General features: G+C 37.2%; 1 protein-coding gene across 1 annotated transcript in view; it reads left to right on the top strand.

Moving 5' to 3' along the window:
* Positions 1-21,192, top strand: part of SLC36A4 (solute carrier family 36 member 4) — an 81,571-nt gene extending 60,379 nt beyond the window's left edge. The window contains exon 11 of the mRNA XM_082780417.1: positions 16,939-21,192. Coding sequence (XP_082636543.1) covers positions 16,939-17,240 — 302 coding nt within the window. The 3' untranslated portion in view covers positions 17,241-21,192. The remainder of the gene's footprint in view (positions 1-16,938) is intronic.
* Positions 21,193-22,518: the final 1,326 nt, after the last annotated feature.

The raw sequence follows: 22,518 nt of genomic DNA, 5'->3' as shown, positions 1-22,518 counted from the left end.
GCTCAAAATATTTTCTGTGTTTACTCTTATTGTGATTACTGTCATTCTGGCTCTCTCACTGCAAGAGCAAAGCATTCAAAAGTATTCATGTACAGACCATCTAATACCTAAGCTGTACTTTTTCTTGGGATTCAACCATCTACATAAGAAAAAACAAAAACACACTGTGCAAAAAATGAAAAAGCAAACCTCTCCTACTTGCCAATAAAAATTATAATAGGACCTTGAAAAATGTTGCCATATTCTCCATATCTCCATATTCTTTTTTTTCCTTGGAAGTATCAGGCCTTTTTTTTTTTTTTTTTTTTTAATATCTTAAATATATTAATATATTTAAGAATATCTTTTAATCACAGAGCTGAACCTGGGCTGAAATCTCCCCTTTTCTGTACTGTCTCTCACTCCAGAACATTCTTCTCAAAACATAGAGACCAGAAATGCACCAGAAATTAAAGTGTGGGGAAATGAGTTTTACGTGACAGCAAAATGATGCCTTGTTTTCTGACATTTTAATTGGCCTTTTTGTTGCCAGTACCCCAGTTTTTGTTGCCAGTATGGTTTCAGAAGCCTGTTGACAATGTCTCCAAGATCCCTTCTCATGTTTTAAGGGGTACTTCGAAGTCCAGCACTATGAAAGTGCTACTGAATTATCTTCCCCATGATGCATTACCTAACGTTTATCTAAAATGCATTCAATCTGCCAACTATTTGCCAGCTTCTCATCTTAGTAAGGTCCTTTTACGATTCCCCACCAGTGACATGGCATTCAATTACCCTCAAGGTCTGATTTCCATCTTCATCCCTACTAGACCCTTTCTATACATGTAAGTTCTATTGACAGCTGGCCAGACCAAAGACACACAAGCAGTTTGGCACTAGTTTACACACAAAATGAAATGGTTTTGCATTTTAGCACTAAGATTCCTCAGGATTATTGGGTGCATAGAGTGAATAGGGAAAGACAGGTCTACAGAAAGAAGCTAGTTCACCTCATCCCATAGAGTAAACCTTAGGTAAATACCTTTAATAAGAATTGTACCATTCTCGCCAAAATCCGGATGCCTAAAAACAAGCTAGTTGTGTAGACTCCATTATATAAGGCAAAGATCTAGTCAACATTGTAAATTAAGTTTTGGGCTAAATTCAGCTAATCAAATACAGAATTAATCTTCAGAAAGCAAGACACAATTCCCTCATACTCCACTGACAGGATATTTTCACAGTTTTTGATTGCCACCGTCCTGCAACTGCTACATCACACATTGCATTCCTCATGGTTAAGACATAACTAAGCAGGCTTAACATGTTGATTACACCTTGTCAAGCATTTCAGGCTGCTCCTCTATACTTAACTAAAGTAGATGTTTTCTAGAAGTATGGCTCTCCAGCAACAGCACTGAATTTCGGACTGTGTTAGGTTTTATTTCATAACATCTTTGACAGTAGTATTATACAGGAAAAGATTTTCTTTAAGTTGATTTTTGCTTGCTTGGATGGAGAAATGTAATTGTTTTGGATCCTTTTCAATGTCATCTCTCAAAGGTTTCATTTTTAATGTACAGTTTTATGGGCAGCTGAATAATAATGTAGAATAGACTGCCTTTTTACTTCTGGCACTGTAATGCAAGTCTAACAAAATGTAAAAATGCTTAGCATTAAAGGAGGCAGTTATTTTTGTCCTGATGTGCTACTACGGCATTTTATTTTACCTACATATGTTTGGTTATAAAAGATTCTCCATCGATTTTATCCAATGATAACATTAATAATGCAATTGGCTCCTTCTTGCAGTCGTCCCATGTTTCTCAGATATCTATTTAGAAGCAAATTGTTCTGAAGTCAAAAGGGAGATTCTCATTCACCTCAAGGCACAAGATATTTGCTGAAAGGAAATAGTCTGTATGAAATAAAATCGATTGTGTTTTTATCTGGCACTTAGCAGAGCAAGCTCCTGCCATAGTTAATATTACAGACGTCCAAATATTAATCATCACAGTGTCTTACCTTACTATTGCATTCATTATTACTCTGATATTTCCTTTCCCTGAGAATCATTACTTTTTCTTCTGTTTCACCTCTATCCATCTCCATTTCTTTTACTGAAGCTAATTCAGAAAAGCTGCATTAGAGCCAAGTACCAGAATCAGTCAGTGCACTGTTGTTTTCCACTACTCATAGTGATACAGCTTTGTATCTCTTTGATTTAGAACATTGAACTGAGAGTGAGAAGTTTGTAAGTATTAAAAGTTGTGTCAATTCAGATGAAAAAGTGAAATAATGTCTCTCTACTAGCACTGAGGAAAATTTGAGCAGAAAGCTATTTAAACTGCAATAGAGCTGTATAATTCAGTGCTCGACTGGCTCTCTGGGTGCATCATCTTTCTGCCTCTGTAACTCCCCTCAGATGTTTTCTCCTTGCATCTTCTTTTGATTGCATATTGCCTAGGGAGGACATTCAACCATGGCTTTTATCACATTCCCTTAAATTTTCTTCAGAGAATTTAAGCGGGCTGCTCAAAGACATATTGTTGCCCACCTGTAGCTTAAGTGGATGTGCTTGGTTTTGGAAATCTGGCTGCTGTGTTAGAAGCCTAGTGCAACTTTTATGGCCTATTTAAAGATTTAAGTTGTCAGTGATTTAGTCTGTAAGAAGAACTCTTTTATCTGTGTCTCCAATTGAAAAGTTGTAATTTTGTTTGCAGTGTGACAAATAAGAATAAGATGTTCAGTCACTTTGAATAAGTATCTGACAGAGTCTATTGAGGTCCCTGCTTGAGACCCATACCTGTTTATTAAGAACCTCTGAACTCTTCCCATGACATAGCTTTTGAGTAATTGTGTAACTCATTATTTCCTTTATTAAAGCCTGGGCCAGTAGGTCACAGTTTGTGTCACCTGTATGTACTTCTCAGGGTCACTGCGCTCCTGCACTGTGTCTATTCTTTTATAGGTGTTCTGGGTAAAATATTTGGGCTTATCTAGGAACAGAAAGTAATAGGTTTAAAAAAAACCAAAAACACAACCAAGAACAAAGCATGGAAAAAACATATAGGATTTGTAGTTTTTTTGTTGTCGTTTGTTTGTTTGTTTGTTTTTGTTTATATTTGTTAGTTTAAGTCTACCAGAGTTATAAGTTGGTAATTGTTCAGCAGTAAGTTGTCATTAATTAGAAGAAATAAATATTGTAGCAAGAGTTAAAGCCATTCCAGGGCAAAAACTTGCTCTGTCATGTTTAGCAGAGCTAAAGCACATGGCTCAAGGGGAAGTTGTGCTGAACTGTTTGATGTGGGCATTAAAGATGAAAATGTAAGACTTTAGTTTTCTAATGCAGAGGTTTTGAAGAAATGCTAACATTTGGAGAAAATTAAACTGTCATTAATAAGGATAAAAATACCATAATAATGGAAACAAAAAGCCAATGAAAGAAGTGTAATCTGAATATAAAGATATCATTGTGGTAATATGTCTTACATAGTAACACCTTACTTTTAGTATTTGAGCAGCAGCCAGCTAAAATGATAGCTTGTCCATGACAGAAGTCCTCCTTTAAACTTTGTTTTGTTTTGCTTTGTTACCCATTCCCAACTGCTTCATTATTCTTTTGGTGGAAGTTTACATTTCAGAAATTCTTAAAAATTCATATGCCTTTGACTGAAAATAGATTTTCACGGAATGTGCCCATTTCTTTGTAGAGGCCAGTTTATAAGAAATGACCAAATGAGCCTGTTGCCTATAAGGTGACTTCTCTGTTTTAGAGCTGTAAATGAAATAAGGCTGCTTTTTTAAAAGGTGTCTTGTTAAAGAAAACATACTTTTTTATTATTATTAATTCTCTGCATAGCAGAAAAGTTTAAAGAGTTAGTTTCCCAAAGTTACGGTAATTTTAGGGATAAATACCCTGCCAGGGGCTGGTTTATCTCATATACCTTTACTCTTTCTGACTTGTGCTGCTAAGTTGAGCTGTGGTTCTTGCAGAATCTCCTTACAAGCATGGCTTAAGAAAAGGGAAACACAACTTTCATGTCGTTCCCTCGTTCCATTGGGATCTATCATATTTTCTTCCCTTAATTATGAAGTTACATTTGCATCCTGAATAGCATCCAGTCAGTCTGCTGAAAAATATTCAGCAAAACCAGCCACCCAGTATTTGCTCAAATAAATTCCTCTGACTAATTGACAATGAAGGTTAGCAAGACTCAGCAGGGAGTCTTAAGATGTTATTTAATATACTTTTGAAGGTCACTTAGGTACAATTCCAAGTTGTTTCCTGATACATGTTATAAATAAGACCTAGTAAGCATGCTGCTAAGCAAAGGAAGTAATATGACTGGGGAGCAAAGTAATTCTATGTGGAAAAGAAACTGAAATGTACTATCAAAAACATGGAAGGTATTTATGTTTCCCCTCAGGAATATATAAAACGCGGGGCAAAATGCTAGGAGATACCATTGCTACCAGTCTTTGCACTTACATATAAAAACCATTTCTGCTTTGGAGTAGTGCTACTTCAAACAACGAAAAAAAGAGGAAAAGGGACCGATAAAGCACCTCTTGTCTATGGGGTTTCATTTCTCTTTGGATGTGCTGTCCTCACAATAGGCTTGTGAAAGAAAATGAACAGTAATGCTAATGGATGAGTGAAATGCTTCAAGCTATGATGTGCAGCACATGGAACAAATTTACTGCAAGGCAAGAAAAAGCTGACTCTACTCAACATACCTAGGTTTATCTTCGGTTTACAAATTATTGGCAGTTTGTTTTAGCTTTCTAGTGGTACTTATTTTTCCAACCTGTGAGAAGACCAGCGGCAGTTCCAGTAGGGGCAGTGTGGTCCAGTGAATTCCCTGCTATGGACTCTACACAGAGCTTACTGAAGAACCGACATTCATCTATGCATACAAGCATGTGGCATTCTGGATATCACTCAAATGACAGCATTTAAGTAAGATCTTATTCAAATGGAAGAGTGGCAGGGAGCAGCAGTACTTGGTACAGAGAAAGCACATTCCCAATCAGTATCTCAAGTTGATTGCAGTCTTGTGTGAGTTCATGTAAAATGAGTGAGAACTCTTCTTCACCATCAGTATTGCTAGGTTAACAAGAAAGAGCATTTAAAATTTAAATAGCAAAATAGCACATCTAATAAATATATATATATATATAAATAAATTGATTGTCAATCACTTAAAATGAGCCCCAGCATGATATCTGTTGCTAAGAATGGGGTGGTTTAGCAAAACAGTTGCAACTAGCAGGAGGTCCTGAATGCAGATTTCTAATTAGAAAAGCCCTTTACTTTCAAAATAATTTCCTAATTTAGAGATAAGGAAAAAGCATTTATATGCACCTGTTTAGAGAGCCAAAAGTGAGGAGTTTTTCTTTCAAAGTGCTAGAAATTATAGGCAGATAGGAGGTAAGCCTTTGAAGACTGTAAAAGATAAAGGCATCAACAGTGTATCTTGAAAATATTTGAGAGCTTTTTCACTTTATACTGAAAACAATTGGCAATAAAGAAAATACTCAAGGCCACCAAACTATGGCTTTTCTGCCATTTAATGTACTGGCATCATAGTGCTGCTTTTTATTTTCAATTGAAGTGAAACATTGCTTTGAATTCTTTGCTTTTAAATTCTTTCTTAAAACTTTTTCATAACTGGAATTAGTCACTCCAGGCATTTTCTTTGCTGGTGCTTCAAATAAGCATAAGAGCTAAAATATTAATGATCCCTCAATGTTATTCATGATTAGTGGCTTGATAAGCTGATCCTCACAACAGGCTTTCAAATGTCTTTCTAATGTTTTATAAAGGTTTGAAGAGGAAATGGCTTGGTGGTGGTAGTTTGTTGTTTCTTCTGAACTGCTTTAGGTCAAAATTAGCAGTTTTATAAGTTTTATTTGTTTCATTTCCTATGCCCCCAACATGTACAATGAGAAGCAAAATTGACTTTGAGTCTTGAGATCCATATGGAACCGTATGAGAATGAAGTCCTCCATGACTTAACTATAATGTCTTCAGTAGCCTGCAGGAGATTTAGGACTTTGAAGATCTGTTGTCATAATGAAGTTGTGTTGCTTTAACACATCAGAGTAACCAGCGTGAAACTACCGTTTGTTAATAAAATTATGAAAAAATTTATAGCATGTTTTAATCTGCTACATCCCTGTGATGTTACTTTTTCAGATGAATGTTTTATTTTCATTTTACATGATTTTTCTTTCTCTGCCATATTTAAATTTTTTGAAGTATTCCTGAAAAGGAAAATGCTCACGAGTGACTGTATCATCTGCTCAGATGGATGTACTTGATAAATTCATGCTATAAATGGAAGGGATGGATAAGACTTTGTCATTTAATTAACTGGTTGAAGCTGTGCTCCAAGTACTCTGCCATGACTGAGGAAAGGACATAGTCATTATGCTTTTCAGGCAGAGGAATGTTCATCTTAATAACAATATACAATATAAAAAATTATGAAAAATATCTTTGATAGAAGGAGAATTATGAAGTTCAGTGTGTTATGTGTAGTGAATAGTTAGGGGACTTCTGCTAGTGGTTAGAGCTTTGATCATCAAAAACAGATACCAAGTGTTACTTGTCTTTAAGCTGAAATCACACTAATTCATATTAAAATATTGGAAAATGCAAATTTTCATTGATGAGGGTAATTGAGCTGGCTCACCTGTGGAGGCAGCACATCTTCTCAGCAGGGGTAGCGTTCAGCACTGTATGAGCCTCTTAAATTCTTGCTGAATCAGGTATCGGTGCTCTCACACACAGTTTTGCATGAATGAGTGTGTGGAGTAATTCCATTTGTGCTGCATCTGCCAGTGCCAGGTCAGCATCCAACATGCAGCCTCGGACATCAGGGGACTCACCTTGGAAGTCACTTTGTATTTTGTATTTTCATGATATGTATAAAAAGAAGGAAGATGATACTTCTTTCTCAGCCTGGCCTGATGCTTGGCAGTCTCCTAGGGAAAGGGAACTGGCAAGCTTGACCTCTCTGAGACATGGATATTGTGCTGGACTCAGCAATATAGGAAAATGTTAAGCACCATCAAAATAAATCTTTCTTTCAGAGTCTGGACAGGGCACAAACATGGAGATGACTGAATTCAGAATCCTAAATCCCCCTGAGAAACCAGATTGTAAGTGCTCAGGTCAGTTACACTTGTGGCTTTGTGTGGTGGAAAAACAGCTGCTCTTTTGGGATTTTGTCCCAGCTGACCAGGATTTCACGCTGAGCGATGCTGTCCCTTGGTATCACCATCACAGAGCTTTTGGGTAACAGTACTTTATGTGATGAAGAATGATTGTCTTTAATTGTCTGTTTATTTCTTCATTATGCAACTAAGTAAAAACATGCTACCTGATTTAAAGCTTATTTAATTATTTTATCTGAAATTGCCTCCCTTTGATGCCTATTTTTTGAGAATGAAAGGAAGATTGACTGATTAACCCAACAGCAATAGGTGGGGAAAAATAAGAATAAGAGCTTTTTTTTTTTACTTTTTTTTTCTTTTTTTTTTTTTTTTCCCCATGTGGGAAGTTAAATAATGATTAGACATCAGTACCATGCTTAACTCTCATCTTGGATAAGCTATAACTGGAGGCATGCTTGCTAGACTTGCCAGGTTTTCATATCTTTATTTGGAAGGCTACCAGCAGGCACCATTTCTGCTTTGTGTAACTGATACTTTCAAGGACGATGGCAGCAGAGATTGCAATACCTGCAGATTAAAAGATGGTGTTGTAATACAGTAATATCTTAGTATTGCCTTTTATCCTGTGGGAGTCCGTACTGCTTTACAAAGTGTATTTACTCACAGCTGTTTCATTGTCCACATTAAAGCATTACAAGAGCATTATGGTAGAGTTTGGAAAATGCAATCCCTAAAATTGAATGCAAAGCATCTGAGGATAGCCAAGGAAGGTGTCTGATTCATGTAACAGGAGCTCAGTTCCTTATAAACCATGTAGGCACATGGACAAATAGGAGTAATTCTCTTTGATATTAGAGTTCCAGGGGAAGCATTAAAGCTCTAATAGCTACTGCAATGATATTAAAGTTCATTACTTTCATATTGTTTTTTATCTGTCACTGTCAGGGTACCTTACAAAGGAGCTCACTATCCTTACTGCCATCTTGCAGATAAGAAAGCCAAGGGGTATGCCCAAAGCTACTAAACAGACCTGTGCAAGTGAAATATGCTGAAAACAGGTTTACTAAGCACAGATTTAAAGCTTTATTTCTAGGGCTATAGTGCATTCCCTTTGCTTATGGAGCCACAAAATTCCAGGAGGTACAATCCTGAGCCATGGGGGATTTAGAAGCTGTTTGAGAGATTATGTTCTGGTACTTTTATAGTGTTGAAAATCACTTTCATTGACTGTTTCTTTAGACCAGTTGCATTCCTTGTCTCCTCAGAGACTAAGAGAATATTCATTTTCCTGTCTAGGGGCTTTCTGGTTCTTTGCTGTCTTTTCAGATAACAGAGCACCAAACAAGCCCTTATTTCTGAACAACCTGACCATATCTTACACAGATCTGTCACATCACTGGCTCTTACAAGGACTTTCTTCAGGAAAGATATTTAACTCATCTCCAGACAATTTATGGCAGAAGTAACAGTGAGGAAACTAGGGATGGTTTAAATTTTAAACTTAAATAAAAAAGGTCTCATTTAAACAATCTTCTCTTTTCTTTTCTTTTTTTTTTTTTTTTTTTTTTACAAACATGATAATGTTTTTGAAACCTGCTCTATTTACACAAGAATAAATGGTAAAGGAACAGTTACCTTGAATACTGTTACATACCTTAGGACCAAGACTAACACAATATAAAGTCTGTAAAATTTGTCATTAGAAATTGGATTATTTTTTTTTTCATCAGCCTTAGTGAATTTATATTTTTCCCTATCATTCTGAAGTTCCAAAACTGAGTTAATGGATATTTTTCTTTGAAAAGTTGTGGCATTTAACAGCACCTATGTTTTTCGTAAGAGATGATGGAAGTTGCCATAAAGAGAAAGAATTCAGGATTAAAATGTTGTCTTGATGCATTCAATTCACTTTCATGAAATATACAGCTAAAGGAATTTTTTTTTTAAATATAGATAATGAGAACATTATGCTTCAGTGACCTTGCTGCTTGTTTGTTTCCAAGTGTAAATGAAGTTGGCCAGTTACAGAATAGGTGTATATATTTAAGGTGCATTTGAGTAGTATAATTGTGTATTTTCAGCGTAACCCCTTAGATTTTTTTAATGAAATGAAATATTAGAATTCACCTTAATGCAACTAATTAAGTGAATATAGACTTCAAAAGAAATTACCTAAAATAAGATGACATACCAATGATGTTGTACCTGTTAGCTGTTTGTCACATGATAGGTCATTGGCATTGTCAGCTTAGTAGGCATTTTCTTCTTAAACACTGATTATACTGGAAAAATGGAGGAGTCTTTGCCTGGCTTTTGAAGTATGTAAGAAGAGATAATTTTGTGAGAAAGATAGTAACTACTAAAGCACAACGTTGATAATTAATATATTCAAGGATTTATATATATGATTATCTTTTATTTCATAGGATACATTCTATCTTTTTGTATTCTTCTGTCTTAATGCTAGAATTTCTATCTGTGAAATTTTGAAATGGGGAAATGCAAGTACCTAAAATGTCAGTAGTCATGAATTAGACACTGATTATTAAAAAGCAAACAAACCACAAAACAAAACAGCAAAGCAAACACACAGACAACACACGGAAACTCTGTTTGTTTGTTCTCTGTTCTGATGATGATAACCGGAATATGCTGAAGTTAGGGGAGGGGAGGGAGGAATCATAAAAAAAAAAAAAATAAAAAAAAAATCCAAAGGAAACACCAAATCTCAGGAGGTTATAAATGCTGATAGGTTACTCTGATGCCAGTCCATTTCTCAAGGGTCATATGTCCAAGGCTTCTGAGGTCTGTGAAGAGTAACGTTTGCATTTCCATGGAGAAAAGAGTAATTATATTCCTAAATGCTTATGAAATGTTTTTTTTTTTTTTTTGTAAATAGTTTTTTGTTAATACTTCTGTTATTGTGATTTTCTATTCAAGTCCTAACAGATGATATGATTTTCTTTAAGAAATTTCTGTTAGTAAATATGAGTCACTTAAGGCAGCTATCTGGAAATTTATTGTAAAACAGAAATGAAGCTTACCTCTCTTTACATCATGAAACTATAGAATTAGCTGCATGTGCAGTGAGAGGAGATGTACTGTAAGGCCCTCAACATGCAGGTGTACTGCTCTGGCCATGCCTATGCAGGGATTGTTTGATTCAGAGGTGTCTGCTCAAACACAGCGCTGCCTCTACCTTTGTCCAGTTTTACAAGGGGTGGGTGATCAGAGTGGAAGGTGATGATAATTTTGATTTTTCTTTGAATTACTATTGTATTATTATTGAAAATCCTACTGAGAACTCCAAATGAGACTGTAAAAGTGAAATTCACCTCACCAAACCTCAACCATCTGAAATTCAGGTACCAGTTCTAAATACCTTCAAGCACCTCGTCATCCTTCTTCAACTCTGGAGAAGGACAGAGCTGCAGGCACACAGTGTCTGTGTTTTGGTGTAGGGGCAGCCATGCATTTGGCAGCCAGGTTTCCTCACATGATGAAGCAAGCTGTTCTCTGAACTTCACCTTGTGAGGTGAAATGTCAACAAATTAGGATTAAAAGCATCTGTAGACGGCTGTATTATGGCCTGTAAGCCATAATTTAGTACTTCATCTGCCTAAGCCTGTGATCACAGCGAGCTGAACCTGCACGTGGTTCTCCCTGTGAGGCCAGGGCACTTGGCAGCTCGGTCTTTCTGTATCATCAATCTACACAGCAGGCTGTAACTGGCTTGTGCCTGTGACACCAGCTGTTGCAAAGCATTGTTTTAGAAATACATTGGTTGATGGTTGTCTTTTTATGGCCGTAATTCTCGAATTTAGTTTTAATATGCAGCCATGAATTCACAAGCTATTTATGTGTATGTCAGTAATAATGCAGTGCACTCATGCAGTGGATATTGATTGTACCAAAAAATTCTCAGTTTTCACACCTCCAAAATAAGCAGGCAAATTTGGATACTTAAAAACAACTTGAAAATCCAATCATTTGCTTCATTACTGCAGCACCGCTGATGTCCACACCGCTAGGTGAACACATCTTCTTCCCTGTAAAAATGAGCTGAAGTGATGTAACAATTCCACAGAAGCTCTACATGAGGAAGGACAGCCGTGTCCGTTCCCATGATGACATTCCCAAATCCTACTCAATGTCAGAGGTTACCACAAAGAACTGTATTTCGTTAAAGTTTTAAGGGTTTGGTCTAGAAATTTAGTCTGTACTGGAGTGAAACAGATACCTCTGAACCTGGGGAGGAGGAGAAAGAAAAATCAGGAGAGTGAACACTTTGTGCCTCAGAACATCTCTGTGATGATCCCTTTTGCCATCCTCCGTATGAATTTCTCACTCAGCCTTTCTGGCATCCAATGTGTTTGGTCTCACACGTGTCCTGTAATCATACACTGAAAACCGGGTTCTGAAGACAGCTATCAGAAACTTGAAAGCAAATACCAGCTTTTGCTCAGTTCATGCAGTAATCGGAAGGTATATAGTAACATTATTATTTTCAAGGGTGAAGGCAAGAAAAGCTGCTTTTTATACAAAATGCTTTTAACGTATTACTTCCCAGGTCTTGTTTTTGGCATAGATGGCAAAGTACCCATGTGTCACAGCCCACCTGCGGGGAAGGGGGGAGCGACCCTGATTCACAAATCCCCTTGATATATATGTAGTGCAGCCAAGAAAAGACTGTGGAATACAGAGTGATGGCAGTGAGGGGAGGGAAATACAATTTTCCAGCACCACTGGAAGCAGCATGACTGATTCTTCAAGGCTTTGCTGCTGCTTCCAACTCACTTCTTTACCTCTGCTTCCCATGACAAAAACATGTCTTGTCCTTGAATGAGCAACATTCATTTTTGCTTGCACTGTTGGGAGCCCTTCAGCTGTCTCAGAGTAGCAATTTATTTTAAGAGACTGAAGTAGAGGGGACAGTTTAATAGCAAATTTATTTCTAGTGGATCTATAGGATCAGATGCCTGAAAGAGACTGATCGGCAGTAAGAGCAGCGTCAGGACTGTAATTGTATCAGATCATCCATTTGGAGCTCAGTATTAGTATTCTGCTGCATGCTTTACACTCATTTGTTGAATCTAGCTGCACATTATACTTGTTTAAATTGTTGTGCTAAAGTGCATCTGAAGAGATTTGTAAGTAGCAGTAGCAAAGCTGAAGTAAATTTACTGCAGAGACAAATGAATAAATGCAGCATCTCAAATCTAACAGTCTAGCCAGGTGTCGTTTGTGGGCCCACGGGTTATTGTTCGCTGAACATTGAAATACTTTTGCAGGTAATTCAGTGTGCTGTGCCAAGCACCTGTGCACGTTGGCTTTAGGAAGGCCACTTGGTGTTGCAGTTCTGTGCAAATTGCAGCATGAGGGATTTGTAGGGCCTCACAGCCTGGTTTGCTTTCCATGCTGGCATCCAAAAGGGTGAATAAAAGATGAATTCCACACCTTTGAGATACGGATGTGGAGGGCTGGGGGAAGGAATGGAGCCCCTGCACTGAGCAGGTTGTTGGGGCTCTGCTCTTTGCCAGGGCAGTGTCCTTTATTACCTCTCATTGTGAAGGACATGGTTATTTAGCCCATCCTCTCTTGAATGACTCTAGGCCTTCCAAGTAGCATAAACCAAAGCAATCATAAACAGGGAGTTGTAGTGAGAGGGCAAAGGGAAGGTTAAATGAGAAGGACCTTATCATTAGTGATAATGGTCGTACTTTTCACTCTAAAGGGACCAAAGCTCAACCACACGATGTATGTGATTCTCCTGCATGCGAGCTGCCTCTTTTTTTCTCCAGTGTGAAAATAGAATTTGACGCTTTGTAGTACAACTAAAATTTATTTTCTCCTTTGTTTTGTTTGATTTTGGTTTTGAGATTGAACTGTTGTTTAGAACCATGCATTTAAAGAACTTTTGTTAAGCAAATTACTTTTTTTTTTTTTTTGTGAAAATGCAATCAATGTTTAAAAAAATAATTTTCTGTATGTCTCACAGTCTTCTAATGTCTCAAAGAACAGCTAGGACAAAAAGCACCTCAAACCCTATGTTAATTAACTTTTTTACCCAGAAAAAACTAATTTTCTAATTCATGATTATGTAATAGCAGGATCTTTATCTAAATCCTTTTTTCTTAAACTTCACCCACCAATGTGTATATTTTTGCTAACTGCGTTCAAAGCCCTGAAAATTATTCACAAAAGCTTTAATTATTTGCATTAGACAGTTTCTCTTCAGATTAATAACAGGTTTCTACTTGGTTTTGTATTCCTTTGTATATACGTATCAAAACAGTTTCATTTCCATTGTGGAGCTCTCGAGGAAGGCATTCTTCATATGAGGGGGGAGCACAGGCTGGGATATTAAAATAGCAAGGAGGATTCAGGCTGGTATTTTACAGTGTCTTTTTGCCTGCAGACATAATTCTTTGGCAGACATTTAATTGTAGGCACATTTTTTCTGCCTGAAAGGGACTCATTCCTTGACATATCATAGGTTCCTGTCTTGTTAAAAAACACAGTTTTGTTTTATGTTTTTAGGGCAATTTATTTTTGGACAATTGTCCTGAAAACGTATGTCAAGCACCCATTTCTAATACATCAATTCTCTTGGAAAAGCAGTAGTAAAGAGGTGATAAAACCTTTTATTCCCCACAGAGATCACACTGAAATTAGTTCAGCATGCAAGTCTGCCTAGTAGTATACTGACTCTGTAATGGAAATTAGTAAAAGAAGAAGCACTATAAAATGAACAGAATAAAATTAATGCTATCTTTCCACTGGCTTGATATGTCCCTTAGGAAAATAGAAACATTCTGCTATATTTCCCCTGGGTCCCCAAAAGCCCCAGCTGACACAAATGTGTTACTACATGATAGAGACAGGCTAGAGAATTCATTAATACTAGTTTTTGTGAAATTAGGAGAGTTTAAAGTAGAAGTAATGTGTTACAGTCCTTTATATCTCTGTGAGATGCTATGTTCGTATGGCTCTTGCTCCCAACTCTGACATTAATATTGTAGGGCTTCTGTTTTCAGTTGGGATTCCCAGGGCTTCCAAACCAGAAAGTTTCATGACTATTGATAAACGTTCAGAATTTCTTCTTGACTTGGTATTTTGAAATCTATATATGGCTGGGAAAATCAGGCTCTGTGCCTGTCAAAGTGCCCCTTGTATACTTCTCCCGGAAAACGGGAGAAGCAACTGGCCCCATTCTTAACTGTTGAGGGCATTTTTGGTAGATAATAAATAGGGCTTGCATTTCCCTTGGATTGTTAGAGAATACATAAGATACACAGAGAAAAAAATACATAAGTCCTTAAAAAAGGTTTCCAAACTTCCTCACACAGCAATACCCAGATTCATACAAAAACATGTAAGCCAAACATTTGACAAGATTCAAACCAACACACATTTTGCTTTCCATAATCCAAAGCAATTCTAAACTGTAGTTTTTCTCTTTTTCCAATTAAAAAGTATGAAAAATATCCACGTTATTTGTAATAAAGCAGGATGTTTCAAAGCAAACAACTATAAATTAATCAGTACCTTCTAAATTCTGGACAGATGTAGACTTGATGTTAGTTACAAAAATCTGGACAGATGTAGACTTGTAGGTCTATTACAAAAGTTGAAAATCTATGTTTGATGAATACACCAGCAACTCAAATTGGCAAGATAATAAATGTGTAGCCCTCCCCTATGCTTCAGAAGATCACATTAAGGATATTACCTAAGAGTCATTGCAAATATACTTCAACTGCAGTTTCCAGTTACTTACTTGTCGTGCATTGCTGTACAAGTATCATGTACAAGTATGATGGCCTGAGCAGAGTTATGGCCACAAAAGTTATAGAGGTGGGTAGTGTGTGACTTCTGCTAACTCTGATGTAATTCCTTTGTCGTTCTATTCAGCTTTGTCCTAGATAATATGTAAACATTTGATATTTCCAGTCTATTAGTGTCATACTCATGCAGTGGAAGAAACTGTTATTGAGTAGGTCTATCATAACAGTGGGGTAAAAATTTTGGCTCATCAATTTTTGAGTGTCGTGGTGTTCTTAAGGGTTCCCAAAGGACACCTCCGTCTCTACCCAAGCTCATTGTGTCTCTCAGATCTCTGTGGAATCACAAAGTGTTCATGAACTATAGTCAAGGCAAGCAAGAGCAAGTTAATAGGGTTTTCTTGCCATATCTGTGCATGATATAGTTCTTTCAAATAGGATGGGATGGAGAATCCTTAATCCCTCTGTGGTCTTTTAACTTCAGCCATGCCTCTTTTTTAAGCGTTACCTCTGTAGGGAGGGTTTTTATTAAAATGCGTAGCAAATGGTGCCTTGTGGCAGCTACCTGGTAGCAGCAGGTAACTGTTGTGTTGTGCAAGTGAATTTTTATTATATTTTCACAAGACAAGACTGAACTCCTTCTGCTCATGATCATTTCAAAATTGGAAGTGCAGAGAAGTTTGGTACACTCTTAGCAAAATAAGTGGGATGATGTGTTGTACCACATCTGGAGCCAAAATAGTTGCTACTGCACTGCAGTATGAGCATTTACTAACCCGTGTCTCTGTTGTCACAAGTATATTTGCCATTGCAGATTTCCTCAAGTTGGATGTTCTCAATGGAGAACGTTAGCAATAACATAATTTGGCTGTGTTGCCTTCCATAATCAGATTTCTCAGAATTTCAGGTTGTCAGTGGCAATCAGCCCCCAGTGAAGATGCTCTGCAAATGGAAAGTTCAGCCCCAGAAATTATGAAGCCAATACACACTTTCTGGTTTACATCCCTACATGTTATATGAGGATTTCCTACCTGCTTGGGCCATTTGCTTATTACCGTAAATGTTATTTCCAGAATATTTAGTTATTGGAGGAGTTGCTCTAAAGCCAAACATGTTTTTGTTATGGCTTAAGAATTAAGAAGGGAGGTAAAAAACATATTATATGCTATTTTTGGTATTTTGGTGTTTACAGCAGTTTTCCCCACTCCCCTTTTTTCCAATTGCTTCCTTCTCCCAATCATACTGGAGTCTGTGCTCAGCTGGCCTTTGAAAGCTGTTTTCTAACAGAGAAACAAAAACATTACATGCATTACATGACAAACTGGCATAGTGGGCCTTGGTTTCAGAGTTGTGTCTTGGCAGAACTAAATTCTCATTCAGCTAACCGTGCAACTAGTATGGTGGCATTTCTTACATTGAATGCAGTTGTATAGACCAAGATTTTTCAAGAGATGAGTCTGTAGATAGGTGATGGAAATGTTTGAGACTGCCTAGTGGCCAGTAGGTTTTGTGTCCTTTTTGAAGAACTTTATGTAATTTTATGTTATTAATAGTGATGTATCTTTTACCAGTATCTCCTGAGCACCATGCACCACCTCCTTCTACTGTTTTGCCTGAACTTTATTCTTCTGGCTTAAAAAAAAGCATAAAAGAGTAAAAATGTCTCTGTACAATTTCATATCTCTCATTTCTCTGTAATTTGCAGGCCGAGTTTACGTATCATGTAGCTACAAGAAAACTTTAACTTAGAGCTATGCCAACTCATACAGAAATTAAAAATTAAAACCGAGTATCTCACATGAGCATGAAAAGGTACCCTGCTCAGAAATACATACATTAATCTACACAGTGCACACCACTCGTATCTGGAAACATAGTGAACGATAGAACTTTTTTAAAAGCACGAGTCCCTAGGTTATGTGTTTGTCACAGTTTTATTTTTCATAAGGATGTTGAATCTGCAGCCAATATTGCTCTTCTTGTGTTTTAGGTGCTGTAGCAGTTCTGATCCCTCGCCTGGACCTGGTGATTTCTTTCGTTGGAGCAGTCAGCAGCAGCACTCTGGCACTGATTCTGCCCCCTCTGGTTGAAATCCTCACTTTCTACAAGGAAAACTTAAGTTTGTGGACGATATTCAAAGACCTTTTCATAGCTGTCATTGGAGTCGTTGGCTTTTTAACAGGGACGTATGTGACGGTTGAAGAAATCATTTACCCTGCATCCACGGCTCTAACTAACACAACTGAGAGCATCCCTGCTGATTTAAATGCTACAAACTTGGTGGTTGGCTAAAAGAAATTACCAGATGCCATGAACTATTTTGTTCCTTAACGAGAATCCAGGATGGATGGCAGACCTGCACATGGGTCAAATTCCAGTGGATTTTAAATGAATTCTTGAAAAAATGCATGCAGCCCTTTCTCACTCTGTTATTTGTTCATTCTCTCATTACTTCAGATCTGCTACCTGAATTAACCTCTTTGCTCTCAATCTTCTGTGCTCATCTAGTGAAAAAACTGAATTGGTGTCAGGATTTAAAATACATAGAATGATACAGGAAGGTGAAGTGATCTTAGATTATTTGCAAAACAGAAGAAGGGTTTCCTAAGGAAGTTAAGTTGCTTTCCTCCTCAGAAAAGGTGTAAGTTAGTCCATCCATCAGATCTCTACACAAAGCCTAGGCACTACTGTTTTCCCTCCAGCTCTGTTTTAAGGGCTTGTGTGGGAGTTCAGTGATGCACAGACCTTCTCTTGGCTGTCTCTAGTGGGTTGCACCCCAGTGAGCCAGAGACACTAGTTATAGAAATGAAGACCTGTGTTTTTTATTTCCATTCTGGGGACTGTGATGTTTGCCTTGGCAATGCTTTTGGGTGATTACAGTTGTGTAGCTCTGGTCCCTGGGAGCTGGTTTGACTGGAATCACAGTGCATTGTGCAGAATGACACCCACTCTTCTTCAGTCTTTCCACTCCAAGGGGAGCTCTTCAAGCAACTGGAAGCACCAAGCCCTCCTAATACAGTTTGGTAGAGCAGACTGTGGTTGGTGGGTTACATGACAGTGAGCATAAAGGCACTTTTTCATGCTGACAGTCTGACTATTTAAGCTGAAAAATATACAAGACTGATAGAGGGACAAGGCTTAAAGACTAGATCCTTTATTAGAGCAAAACTGAGCCAGGTAGGAGTGCTTTTGACATCTTGCATGGTCTGTTACTATCTGTTTCTGTACCATAAGCTGCTCAGCATGGCCAGACCCTTGCTCCAGGGAAATGGCATCCATGGAGCTCTGCAGAGCCATGGGGGTAGGGCTATCCCAAGCAGCTTCAGGTTTCTTGATGGTAACTTTTTTTTTGAGAAAGAAAAGGACGAAACACTACTTTCTAGAATGGAGCTTATGCCATGCTTTCACACATATAAGCTGTGGGTTATCTGTGAAGGAACTTGTAATTCACAGCACTGTGAATTGCAGGGGGGCCCAGAGGGTGTCCGCTTTGAAGCCTATTTTCCCTAGAGTGCCCCACCTGCCTGCAGGCTATCTGAAGGTGTGGGTTGTCTCAGGACTTGCTTTCGACTACTGGTACTGTGTAGAGAGGTACAGCTTATATGAGATATAGGACATACATGTGAAAATGATATTTTTTTAGCAAGTAATTATTTATCTCCTTTGGATTTTGAAGGAAATGTTACAAAATGTTGTTTATTAGAGCAATATTACTTTCTTCAATGAAGCAAAAAAACACAACACCACAAAAGATAAGCAGTTTATTTTTGTACATTTTGGTAGCTGCTGCCCTAACCCATTTTTACACTATTACTTTATCCTTAATTTCAACTGTACAAATGTATAAAATGGTATTTTTTCCTTTACATATTGCTATGTACATATTGCTAAGTCTGTAGACTAACTATATTTCTACTGGAGCATATAATAATTATTTTTGCATGCTTATGTTCTGCCTTAAATAGGATCTAACATGCCCTTTACTAATTTTTGCTTCTTTTGTCCATTTTGCAAGGAAAAAAAGAACATGTTGATAAGTTGGTAATTGGGTAGAAACAAGTTCTGTTCAGCAAGCCTGCGTGCTGAGTCCCCAGCCAGAGTCCTGATTTTCAGGGCTCATATTTGACTTTTTGGCTCACACTGCAAAGATGACTTTCACTCCAAATGCCAAAGCTATATTTTTGGTCTTGTTTCCTAAAAACACTCTATATTTTGTAAAATAATAGAACTCTGTTTATCATAGTCCTTTCTGTTATGAAGAAATTCCTTTTTCTAAGGAATATATTTAATTATAATGTTCCTCCAAGACATATGGTATGCCAAAACCTCTTTATTATATTCATACAAATGAAGATAAGAATATATATAGTATTTTGGTTGCTTTCTGTATATTCCTCAGAAATTTACCCTTTGGCAATCTATCATTTTGCATTACAGTGCTAAAATAATATAGAGATAGATGTATCTGCATTTATATTTTCTCTTCAGAATATTTCTCCAGTCATCTGCAGTGTGGTGACTGCATATGAGCACTTTCATCTCCACTGAAGGCATTTCTGATAGGGATTTGTTACAGCATGCAGTTTGAACTGCGTGTCCTTGTTCAAGCAATAGTTCTGAGCAATGTTCTTATTTTAATTTTAGCGTGGACGAAGTTAAATACTTCACAGGCGCTTTGAAGGGCTGAGTCTCAGCCGGTTTAATGCTATGGTATTAACCTGTTGTATAAAAGTGCCACTGAGGAGCAAACACAGGTAATTATAGGAGAGGCAAAAGGTAACTTCAGCTTTTTGTCTTCAAGGCTTTTCAGTCTTTAAGCTGTTTTGAAACACATTGAAGATAAATGTTTCAGTCTGCTTGGTAATACACCTGCTGTGTACATAAACCATACACTACGCACTGATAGCATTTCTGCGCAGCATATTTTACATGATACTAAATATTTCTACATGGAACATTTTTAGTGGGACCAATAGGATTTAAATTAAAGCTATTTTTTCCAATTTGCATCTGTCTACCCACATGTTTGGAAAATAAGGGATGGTCAAGTCCGTTCGTATCATCTGTTCTTCAGTGATTGTGTCCTAGTGAACACCTCTGAGAAAGTCTTTCTGCCTGGGTGCAGAAGTTGGCCAGCTCAGAGTTTGGTGGTAATTTTTGACAGGTGCAAGTGAATACTGACATGAAGATTTGCTGAGATGGGTCCCTATAGCACAGGTGAATGCAGCAGCTTTTTGAAATTCAGGCCACCTGTTTAGAAGCTTGATAGGTTTGAGGAATCTAATCTGAGCCGTCAAACTTAGGATAAGCTGGCCTGAATACAAAGCCTTACAGATCTTTCTACCATGTCTGACTATGGAACAGCCTGTCAAGGGGCAGATTTTCAGGCAGATGTATTGCCATTCATTGATTGACCAGGTATGAAGTAGTGTTTTTATGCAGTGGGTCACTGTTGCCATATCTAATGGTGTATCTTTTGCATCTTTAAAATGTTTATTAATATATTTTATACAATGTTGGTTTTCTCCTACAATGTAGGATTTTCATTATTTTAACACTCATACAGGGCTTTGTGTGGCCTGCTCTTTCAAATGGAAAGAGTGAGGAATCAGAATATCTTGCTCTTGATGCAACTAAAATGTCACTAATAGAACTAGAAAAGAACTACTATGTCTGAATAATAAGAGTGTTCCTGTGAAACATTGCCAAAGATTTAAAAGATGGGAAATCTGACAGAAACCTCTTCTGAATAATAAAGAGTGTTCATTCAGCTTTTAAAGTACTGTAATAAAGTTCGAGTTAAGATGCAAGGAGTGAAACTCCAGATTTAATGGGTATGGTTTACATTAATATATATTTAAGAAGGAAATGTACTTTAGCACAAGGTAAATTAAACTGAAGAATGTGATTGGCTTATGTTCTTGGCAAGGAACAGAAAGCTATTGTATTTATATACTGAACATGCACTTATATTTTACAGCATGATATTGTTAACCATTTTAATGTAATCATTAGCTGCACTATAAGTAACTGGATCATTTCTTGTCTGTAGCTGTTCATCTTCAAATAGTGGGTGAGGAAGAGGGTGGCTTCACCTAATGTTCTGTAACTTAAATCTTCTGTATCAATAAAGAAAACAATAATAATCCTCTGCTAACTTACTCTTTTCTGGGATATCGCCACATTACATCATTACAAGAAATAGCTGCCTTAATGCAGAATTTACCTTTGTTTTTATTTTGAAGTTATCCAAGGCAGGCAATTGACATGGGACTGTCAGGCATGCTCAAGAGGTGAAGGTTCATTGATAATAAATTGCACTTCAAAGTAATGTGGGTGCTCCTTAGAAATCCCACTTCTGCGCCAAGGTTGTTCACGAGACAACACTTAAAGTTAGGTTTCTGCGTCTGTTCAGAAGTGCTTTAGTAAATGAGATGATTTCTAACTAGAGAAAGGCAGCCAGGAGTTTCCACTGAAATTCCAGTTCATTTCTGAAAACTGCAAAGAAAAAGCCTTTTTTAAAAAAAAATAAAAAAAGGCTGAACCCTTATCACAGTTGGGTATGTACTTGGCCTTAACTGCAGTATTAGCCTTGCTTAAGTATTGAGTTTTGGATAATTGGGTATAGAAGAAATCAATCTGAAAGTTTTGTACTTTCTAAATAAAACTGAAATTACTAGTTGGAAACAAAACCGAAGTATAAGCTTTCATGTGCTCTCGAATTGTCAGATTCAAATCTGGAGATCTGATTTTGCAAATATACTTACGTTCCCCATTATTATACAAGGCATTTCAAAGATGTGCTCAGTTAGGCATCCAGAGTCATTCAACCTATTACTGACTTGCCTGAATAAACACAATTTAGACAGAAACTGTGTACAAATGTCCCTGGGAGTCATCCACCAAAAAGAAACAAATTGTTTTATGAGAAAGACATCTGGAATATTCTGAAGCTCCCTTCACACCAGCAGAGAGACTGGAAAGACGGATTTCAAACTCCCTGCAGTGAGGAAGAATTTGAATCCCTGTCTCCCTAAAGGATAAGCAAAAATTCTCTCCTGGGTCTAGCTGTTAGTGATGTGTATTTGTAGAAGTTGACTTTCAGCAACACTCCTACCTTTGAGAGTCCAGAACTTTTAGTTCAGAACTAGTCAGGACTTTAGCCTGAGTTTTCAGTTAAGTTTTATTAGCACTTACAATAATTATGTCTGTTTATTTCTTTAAAATATTGGCCCTAGATGACTAGTTATTGAAAACACAAAATTCCTTTATTCTCCTCTAAGATGTGGAGAACAAGTAATTCCAAAGAAATGCACTTTATAGCCATCAACTATTGGATGATTTTGGATTGTTTGGTATACCTCAGATACGTGAGACAAAACCACTGTGTCACAAGTGTAAAACATGAGGTGAATCCAAGAATGCAGATTTCCTTTTTCAAGAGTTATTTATTAAGATGAAAATCAATATATACTAACTTCACTATGTGGGAGGAAAATTAATTTCCAAGATATGAAAGTCCTCTGAGTTTATTTATTTATTTTTTGCATGTAACTGAAGCAAAATCGAT

The sequence above is a fragment of the Aythya marila genome (genome assembly GCF_965140915.1).
Source record: "Aythya marila genome assembly, chromosome: 1".
Taxonomy (NCBI): Eukaryota; Metazoa; Chordata; class Aves; order Anseriformes; family Anatidae; genus Aythya; species Aythya marila.
The sequence above is the reverse complement of the archived record's forward strand: the minus strand, read 5'-3'. Positions and strand labels throughout refer to the sequence as shown.